This window comes from Pteronotus mesoamericanus, unplaced genomic scaffold, assembly GCF_021234165.1.
Source record: "Pteronotus mesoamericanus isolate MK-2021 breed Mesoamerican mustached bat unplaced genomic scaffold, CSHL_Meso_final contig_2, whole genome shotgun sequence".
NCBI classification, from domain to species: Eukaryota; Metazoa; Chordata; class Mammalia; order Chiroptera; family Mormoopidae; genus Pteronotus; species Pteronotus mesoamericanus.
In genome coordinates this window covers 8,917,649-8,927,172 of record NW_026555084.1, presented here as the reverse complement: position 1 = coordinate 8,927,172, position 9,524 = coordinate 8,917,649, and the positions used below count along the sequence as shown (strand labels likewise).

At 43.9% G+C, this 9,524-nt stretch overlaps 1 protein-coding gene across 1 annotated transcript; it reads right to left on the bottom strand.

Annotated features, from left to right (window-relative positions):
* Positions 1 to 256: 256 nt before the first annotated feature.
* IL12B (interleukin 12B) lies at positions 257 to 8,141 on the bottom strand. Its single transcript, XM_054567890.1, has 6 exons — positions 8,054 to 8,141; positions 4,870 to 5,145; positions 4,171 to 4,288; positions 2,395 to 2,612; positions 1,719 to 1,876; positions 257 to 388 (listed from the first exon to the last, which is right to left on the bottom strand). Exons 1-6 carry the CDS (start codon positions 8,139 to 8,141, stop codon positions 257 to 259), a joined length of 990 nt encoding a protein of 329 aa, XP_054423865.1.
* Positions 8,142 to 9,524: the final 1,383 nt, after the last annotated feature.

The window sequence follows — 9,524 nt, the reverse complement described above, 5'->3', positions numbered from 1 at the left end:
CTCTGACTCCTGGCTGCCTCTCTTTCCTCTTTGCAGGGCAGGATCTATGTCTTCCTGTTTACTGCATTATCCCTGAGCCCAGCATAGTGCCTAGAACAATATGATCATCAAATAAATACCTGTTAATGAATAAATGTATTTTCTGACTCTGGCAGCTGTGCTGGGCATCCCCTCTTTCCTCTCCTGCACTGCCCCCCACCCCCATTTCGCAAACCTGAGTACACTGAGTGTGCAGGTCTGGGTGGGGCCTCCTCACCTAACTGCAGGACACAGATGCCCATTCGCTCCAGGGTGAGTTATAGTAGCGGTCTCGGGCTTGCACGCGGATCATGGTATCCTTGTGGCATGTCACATGGGCTGAGGTCTTGTCTATGAAGGGTCTATCTTTCTGCAAAAGAGAGAAATCTTTGGTAACACAGTCATAAAGTGGGCTGGGCACATTTCTGCAAAGCACAGTCTCCCAAAACAAGTACACCTGGTTGCTGGGCAATTCACAGGGGAGTGTGTAGTACTTGCGCCACCTACCGACAGAAACTCTAAACACAGATTCAGCTTTCCTATATACAGGCACTTTGCAAGCCCTGAGGGTGAGATTGGTCCAGCTTTCGCCTTGTATGAAGGGCCCCTATGCCCTCATTCCAATACAAGATTGATTGTGGAACTGAGGCATATTTGCTCTAATTGTCCCATGGATATTCAGAAATACCACATTCAGACAAACTTGTGTTCAAATCCAAGTGTTGCTCCTTACTAGCTGTGTGACCACAGGAAAATGTCTTGGGCTCTCTGTGTCTCAGAGTCCTTCCTCACTTATAAAAGAGGGATAGTAATAATGCCTACCTCTCAGAGTTGTAAAAGTTAAAAGTAATAATCATGTGAAACTCATAGCAAAATCTCTTAACCATATAGAAAGCACACAGTAAATATTACCTATTAATGATATACAGTTTAAGCAGAGAAGATACATATCAAGATTTTAAGTAATATTTAGATGAAATTAACTCCAGAATAGCCCTTGCTCCTACAAAAAAAGTTCTCAGGGAGTGACTGAATCACTGAGTTTCTACCAGATGCTAAATGCTGTGCTAAATAAGGCCTTTATCTAGTGTTTTTAAAACGGGTCCTAGGAGGCTGAAGCTCAATAAAAGTGCCTCTGGGACCTTGGGATTATTGATGCCAAGACAAGAAAACTGTAAAGCCTTATTTCTAGCCTGCATAAATACCGACATTCTGTTCAATAAAATAATTTCACGATATTGAGAACAGCCAAGAGTTATACTTTTTGGGTGAGGCATAGCCTAAATCTTCTATCATCCATTATATTCACTCAGTCAGAGTAATAATTTTTGGTTCCTGGAGTCCAGCTTTTCTGTATTGGGGCCAATTCTGAGTGCAGGAATCAATGATCAACTATAGAGGAGGTGTATGGCCTTTGTGTCCAGCAGTCTGAGTTTGTGTCCTGGTTCCCAGCTGGGTGACCTGGGGCAAGTCACTTAACCTCCCTGAGCTTTTGTGTTGTCATTAGCGAAGTGGTGATAATACTGCCTGTCTTTGTAGAGTTCTGTGAGGACTACAGGTAAACGTGTAAAACCCTTAGCATAGTTTCAGGCACAGAGAAAGTACGAAATAAACACTAGCTGTTACCACCTTCATCTCCTCCCTGACTGGGTCTGCACAGACCCGACCACAGAACACACAGCACCTGAGTCACATCTTACCTTTTCCCTTTTGTTCTTGCCCTGAACCTGAAGAGAAAATGTCAGGGAGAAGTAGGAATGTGGGGTGCTCCAGGTGTCGGGGTACTCCCAGCTGACCTCCACCTGCCGGGAATTCTTTAATGGCTTCACCTGCAGGTTCTTGGGCGGGTCTGGTTTGACTGTGGAAGAAGATAAACACTTTATTTTTCTAGTGGGGCTTTGGAGCAAGGTAGTTTTGGCCCTCTTGCACCAATTATGATGTCCATTTTGGAGGAGTTTTTATTCCCATAAAGGAGTCTCCTTTCAAAGGCTAGAGAAAGACAGGAATCATTGCAGTTGGTAGGGAAGAGCTGGTTCTGAACAGGAATGTCATGCGGAGGAGGCTGCATGGGATTCATCAGGAAAGCTGTCTGGGCAGCAGTAGGGAAGTTTAGCCAAGAGCCTGCTTTTTCTGGAGGGGCAGGTCTGGGTCTGAGTTGCTAGCGGTGAGATCTGGGACAAGCTGTTTAACTTTTTTAAGACTCAATCTCCTCTTCGTTAAAATGCATATAATAGTATCTACAGTGTACTTTTTGGGAGGGCTGCTGAGTAAAACAGACAATGCATGTAAACCCCTTACCCCCAGTGCATGAGGCATTGTGAACATGTGGCGAATGCCATTTCTCTTTATGAAGCACAAAGACTCTAGCAAACTCACTGATGTCCCTGATGAAGAAGCTGCTGGTGTAGTTTTCATACTTGAGCTTGTGAACAGCATCCACCGCGACCTCGATGGGCAGCCGCTCCTCGGCAGCTGGACAGGCACTGTCCTCCCGGCACTCCACCGTGTACTTCCTGTACTCCCTGTGGTCCACTCGGACCCGATCCTCCGAGAGAGTCGCTGCTCCACAGGTCACTCCTCGGGGGTCAGAGGAACTGAAATCACAGATAGACATATGCTCTGTCACATGTTGTGGGCAAGGTCCTAGCAGCAGTAACGGTCTGAGGTCACAGTTTCTCTTAACTGGTTTGCCTTCTCCCCAGGCAGTAAGAAACTAATACCCCCGCACCGGCCCCCCCGCCCCCACGAACAAGCGTTTCAGAGGTAGTACCAATGCCTAGAACAACGCTGTGCTTAGATGCTATTGGCCAAAGTGAATTTGGAAACTTTTAGATCCAGAGCCTCTGGTTACATTTCCTTATTAAAATTTTGTATTTCATTTTTCTCATTTTAATTACAAAATACACACAAATTATAAAAATATTAAGAAGATAAAGATGTGTATAAAGGAAATGCATGTGCCTCTTTTAACCCAAATCCCCCTTTTAACCCGAACTCATATTTATATCTGGGGAGTGATTAAAGGGGGATTAAATATAAATATTACTTATATCTTGTATCTCACCAGAACTTTTTCTATGACCATTCAAAGCAATCATATAGCCACATTTTTATGCATATATATGCATTTTGTCTATATAAACACACATAGCTTTTATTTTTAGGAAATAAAAGGATAAAATTTTGTGCGTGCGTGCATGTGTGCGTGCGTGTGTGTGTGTGGTTTTGTAACCATCTTTCCCCATCCGAACGTATTATGGGGAGTACTCCATGACAGACCATGCACACTGGGTTACTTTCTTAATGGCACATTAAGCTGGAGAGTGTAACATACCACACTTTATCTGACCTTTCCCCTGCTGATTACCAAAAACATCCTAGTGAATATTTGCCTCTATGTCTTTGTGCACTTGTGTAAGCATTTCTTTAGTAAACGTTTTCATCCTAAAGATAGAGAAGTGAGACCTCAGAGGTTCCTCAGGTAAACAGAGGCAATGCCAGGGTGGTCGCCTGGGGTGGGCTCCATCTCCTGCGTTGTTGGGGGACTAAGATGGTGAGTGAAGTCACATGTGAGAGGGGCTAACGTAGGTTCTGTAGCATGGGAATTGGTTTCTCAGGAAAAGTCCAGGTGTACTGGACAAACAGTGAACTTCAGGTGAGTGATGTTAGCAGAAGAACAAGTTGTTGAATTGGCCCTGGGAAAATTCCTAGAGGCCTTGGAGGTTTGGAGTTGACTTCAGGGCTTTCAAAATGTGTGTGCCCTAGAGCTCTTGTTGCTATTTTTCACTCGAGGTGCAGTTTTGGCAAAAGTCATTTGAAGCTTCAGTTTAGCCTTTCATCCCTCCCCATGGTGCTATGAGCCCTAATGAAGCATCGCCAGGCAATGTGGGCGAGTGGGTTCAAACACAGCAGAGGCTGTGCCCAGGCCCAGATAACATCCTGTTCTAAGGCACACATTTGTTCAGGCAGTCAGCTTAAATCTCCGTGTTCTGTCCCCAGCTTAGGCAAGGGCGGTGGGCATTGAAAAAATACGGCTTTGACTTTGTTTTCTCCCTGATCATTAACTGAAAGGCCATTGCTAGGTCACCCTTATTTCCTTAATGAAATAGTAGTTGTAGCAAAACACCAAGAAACCAGAGTGGTTTCACTTACCCCCTACGGCTTTTGACACTGAATTTCAAATCAGTACTGATTGCCGTCAGCCACCAGCAGGTGAAATGTCCAGAATAATTCTTTGCTTCACATTTTAGAAAGGTCTTATTTTTGGGTTCTGGATTTGAAAAGAACAAGTCAACATTTAGGGGTTTTTAAAAGAAAGATGTTCATGGTGGTTAATCATAGGCCACCAAATGCTGCAAAAGCGAGGATCTTCCACTTGATTCCTGGAAAGTGATGCTGTTCCCTGGCAGGCAGATCAGCGAGGATTGGGAGTGTCTCAATAGGTAGCTGCCTGCAGAGCATACAGCACCGCTAACATACCGAAGCGGGGTATTAATTTTTCAAGGCCATCAACCCAGCGCTGAATTATGCACTGTATACGTTGGTTTACTTTAATTACTCTCTCAATAATATCGCCATTACTTTAAGAGAACCTCAGGAAGAGCACCCAGACTCACCAGCAAATTTTCTCAACATGAGAGTTTGATCGTTGATGACCACCATCATTGTCTAGCAAATTGTCTAGCAAAGGAAAACCAAAGCAAAGGAAAATGTAGGTTCTAGGTGGTTTTAGTAAAGAGCTTGATTTCTTCACTAACTACACTGATCATGTCTTGCCTTTAAAATTTTCAATTTTTGTATTTTTATGGAGAAAAAGGAAAAAACTGAGACTGTCCAAGGGAATGGAATTACCTTTCTGGTCCTTTAAAATATCAGTAGACCAAATTCCGTCTTCGCTTTTGTGAAGCAGAAGGAGAGAATGGCTGAGAACCTCGCCTCCCTTGTGGCAGGTGTACTGGCCGCCATCGCCAAACTCTTTAACTTGGATGGTCAGGTTTTTGCCAGAGCCTACGACCTCACTGCTCTGGTCCGAAGTCCAGGTGATGCCGTCGTCTTCAGGGGTGTCACAGGTGAGGACCACTGTTTTTCCAGGGGCATCAGGATACCAGTCCAATTCTACAACATAAACTGGGAGGCACAAAGGGTGGAGAACCATACTGTAAGCTCCTTAAGTTCTGAGGCTGTGTTTTTTGAGTTACGTGGGCATCTGCTCCACTGAAGCACAGCCTTGCTCTTAGCAGCAAATGCTTGCTGAGATGATCTCAGGGTATTGGGCCCCACGTGGGTTCAAGGTTATGGAAGAGGGAAACAGTGAGTTTCACAGAGCCCTGACCAGTGTGGCTCAGTTGGTTGGGCATCGCCCCATGAAGCGAAAGGTCGCTGATTTGATTCCTGGTCAGGGCACACGCCTGAGTTTTGGGTTCGGTCCCTGATCGGGTCTTATTTGAGAGGCAATTAATCGGCATTTCTCTCTCATGTCGATGTTTCTGTTCCTATCTTTCTCTCTCCCTTCTGACAATAAGTAAAACCTTAAAAACAAGTTTTATAGATGCTATTGACTAGTTAAGTGACAGGCTGCTGTTAGTAATCAACATCTGATTAGCCAACATATGAAGAAGGCCGTGATACACTGGAAAATGCAAATTGCACAAGACTCTTTGCAATTTCATTTCTACTATATGAGATTCACCAATGGAAATTTTTATTCTCTCTGTATTTTTTGTGAAAGCTATTTTACACCCTTACAAGGCAGCAGGTCTTTGTCTTCCCATTTTATAGAGGAGGGCGCGAGACCAAGAGGCTAAGCAAGGTTGCATCAAGTTAGATGCACTGGAGCTATATCTCAGACTGTCTTTTTAGCTTTGCACTGGATCTCAAATACCAGCGTTTAAACTGCCACTTGAGGAACGGCTTACTACGTAGCATTTCAAAGAGGGTGTCACATCAAAGCTTCATTCATGCATGAATTATTACCTAAATAGAATCATCTAATGAGGTAGTTTTCAAACCATGATCATTGAACCACCATCAGCAGCATCACCTGTGAATCTGTTAGAAATGCAGGTTCTCAGTCACTGAACCAGGAACTATGGGATGGGCCCAGTGGTCTGTTTTTTGATGCTCTCCAGGTGATTTTGATGTCTACTTTGAGAGTCACTGAGGTTAAGAGCCTGGCTTTTGGAGTCATGTGTCTGGGTTTAGAGTCAGCTCTATATCTTACCCTAACCTGTGGCCTTGGGCAAGATGTTCAGTTACTCTAAGCTTTGGCATCATTGTCTTTAAAATGAGCAAAGTATTAGCACTTGCTTCAGAAGGTTAAGATGTGGATTACACAAGCTTATTCTGTAAGAGCTTAACGCTTAATGCGGTGCCCTTAAATGCTCCATAACTGGCAGCTCTTGTTACTTGTGTCCAAAATAAAGCATTGTGGAATATAAAGTTCTCATTTTATATCAAAGGAATTTACAACTCTTGAATGAGTAACAAAAACAAGAGGTAAAACGCATTTGGGGCCCAAGTCTGTGGACATGATCAGCTGTGTGGCATGAAACCACACGGCCCCTTTGCCTTTTTCTAGTTTTTCTTTGTCCCACTGATGGGACAAATAGCATGGCTATTTTCCTATCACAACTAAGACTCAGAAGCCCTAAGGGACCCTTGCTCAAGGGCAGGTGAAGACAGCTTCAAGGGGGAGCCCGATGAGGAGCATGTAGAACCTAGTGCTTGGCTTCATCTCATCTTGTCTCCATAGTCACAAGCCGTCTTGGGGTTTCTCACATTAACTTTGAGATTTCTGTGGTTTACCAAATCAGAAGTAACTAAAGATTAGCTATGCCAGAGCCAAGGTTCCTGAGCTCACTACGAGTCTTAGGGTTGGAAGGGATTTGGCATAATTATCTAGCTCAGATCTTTGCCTTCACTCAAGGGAGGGTCTAAAACCTCCAACCCTCTTGGGACAAAGTGGGAGAAAGGCTGGATTATTGTCTTCCTGAAATTATTAAAAGTTGAGGAATAGTTCACAATTTCTTTCCATATTCTCCTTTCAAGCAATTATTTACGATCACCAGCAGAAAACTCTTCATTTTAAATTTATGCCTATTTTTTTCTTCTTTAGCCCTCCAAGGACATAGGAAACAATTGCTTCATGCCCATCTTGTAAAACCTTCTTCAAATACTTAAGTGCACAGGCTTTGAAGAGAGACAGCATTGAGATCAAGTCCCCATTCCACCTTTACCAGGTATATGAGATGCATAAATTGCCTAATTTCTGTAGCCTCTGTTTTCAACATTTGTAAAATGGTGTACAAACAGTCCCTATTTCATATGGTTGTTGCGAGAATTAAATGAAATACTATGTACAATAAATACTAAGTATTATAAATATACAATTAAAGACAGTATTGTCAAGATTATTATATTGGCTACAGTGAGAAACATCTCATGGTCTCCCAGGAACAAGTAACAATCAGTTAATACATTAATAATCCATGGAGAACGTATCACTTTGTAATCCCTGCTTTATGGTTGAGGAAACTCAGGCTCAGAGGTGACCCTGCCCAAAGTCACATAATAAATGGCAGAACCAGCCTTTGAACCCAAGCCGATGTGAGTCTAAATGCTATATTTTCCCCAGACTGCGTGGTCAGAAATATGTCATCCAGGTGTCGACCGAGGCGGTGGTGTCCTGTGGTGGAGTGGGAAATGATAGAACACAGGTGCTGTATTTTTTCAAATCCTTTGCTTTGGAATTTTAATTGTATGAAACAGTTGGTTTTTAGTAATACTGGCAAGGCCCCTATCTTTTTCCCACCTTAGTCCATGGAAAGCTCCCTCTCTGCCATCTAATATGAAAATCAAACACCCTCACCAGTGAAAGGAGGACATATGGCCCGTGCTTTCCTAGAGTGATGACTCTGGATGGGAAGCCCCAAAGCACACTTGCCCATTGCAGTCTGATTCCCACCCCCCGCCAGGGGCTGCCTGAGAGTCCTGGCCCAGACCTGGCCTCTGTAGAGAGTAGAGAGAGTCTAGTTACCATCTTTCTCCAGTTCCCACATGGCCAGGAGGGGAGGGGCCAGCAAAACCAGAGACAAACAGAAGAGGACCAACTGCTGCTGCTGCATCTGTGGGAGGGAGAGGAAGAGAGGAGGGGGAGGAAGAAGAGAGAGAGGAGAAGATGGAAAAGAGGAGAGACACTGTCAGTCATTATTCAGTTACTTTTAGAAAAATACTCACATTCTATGCATGTTTTAATCTTTATCTTCCACTTCCTTCTCTAATCCGTCAGGTTAACACTAAGTGAATTATAGGAGCCCTTGTGCCAGTCTGTGGGCAAGCACATCTCCAAACAGAGAACCATAGACTATGTGAGGCTGAAAGAAATCTCAAGCCAGCCTTCTGATATAATCCTCTTATTTTTAAGATGAGAAACCTAGGGATCAGAGAAAACTTGTCGGGATCAACATTCAGTAGTTATTTACTTGGTATTTACTATGTAAAGGGCACTGAGCCAGGGCAGTTGGAAGTAAAAAAAAAGCGTTTACCTGGATCCTGCCTTTTAGGAGCAAGTGCTTTCATTCAACAAATATTCATTAAGTCAGTGTATTAAATGCCTACCCTCTGGCTGGAGAGATAAGCTACACTCATACATACAACTGTCGTACAAGGCAGTGTGTGCGGTGACATCCAGGGCTAAATTTAGGACTTGGGCCTGGGAGGAAAAGGCAACAAGGAGGCAATCGTTCAAATTCTGGCAAAGACCTGGCCACTAGCCCTTGCAGTAGGGATTTAGTTGCTCTCCTTGGTTAGACTGTAATTGCTCTTAACTCAAAGATCATTCCCTCCCACAGAGTGTAACCCAGGGGTTCTCAGACTTGAGTGTAAGTCAGAATAACCAGGAAGACTGGCTCAAACACACATCGCTGAGTCCCACCCTGCACAGTGATTCAGCCGCTCAGGGGTTGGGACCTGAGAATCTGCATTCCTAAAACGTTTCCAGGCGAAGCTGATGTTGCTGGTCTGGGAACCACACTTTGAACCACTGGTTTAACCCATGCTCAGGTTCCAGGGCCTCTGAACATCAAGACGTTCTTTGGGAGAAGACTGTAACATAGTGACATATCTGCCATGGAAGAATGAAATGTGTAATTTTATGCTCAATCACCATCTTATATTGAAACTCAGTCTAGATTAGTATCCAGGATTTATGAAAATCTTCGGACTGTGAAGATTACCCCTCCCCACCCTGTGAATTAGATAGAGATGATTATTATTTAATTGCAGTCTGAAACACCTCCATCCATCTTGGAGAGCACCCATGATCTGCAGCAACATAGTTTCCAAAGCTACTGCCTAAATCATATGAACAGGACTCAAAGTTTTCAGCCAAACACCTTAAAAATGAGCATCTCTTGCTTGGTGTGACTGAATATTGACGATCATGGTTGGGTCAGAACTGCTGCTGATCCTAGGGAGACCGTGCCGTGCACTCTGTGCCCGTAAGTCAC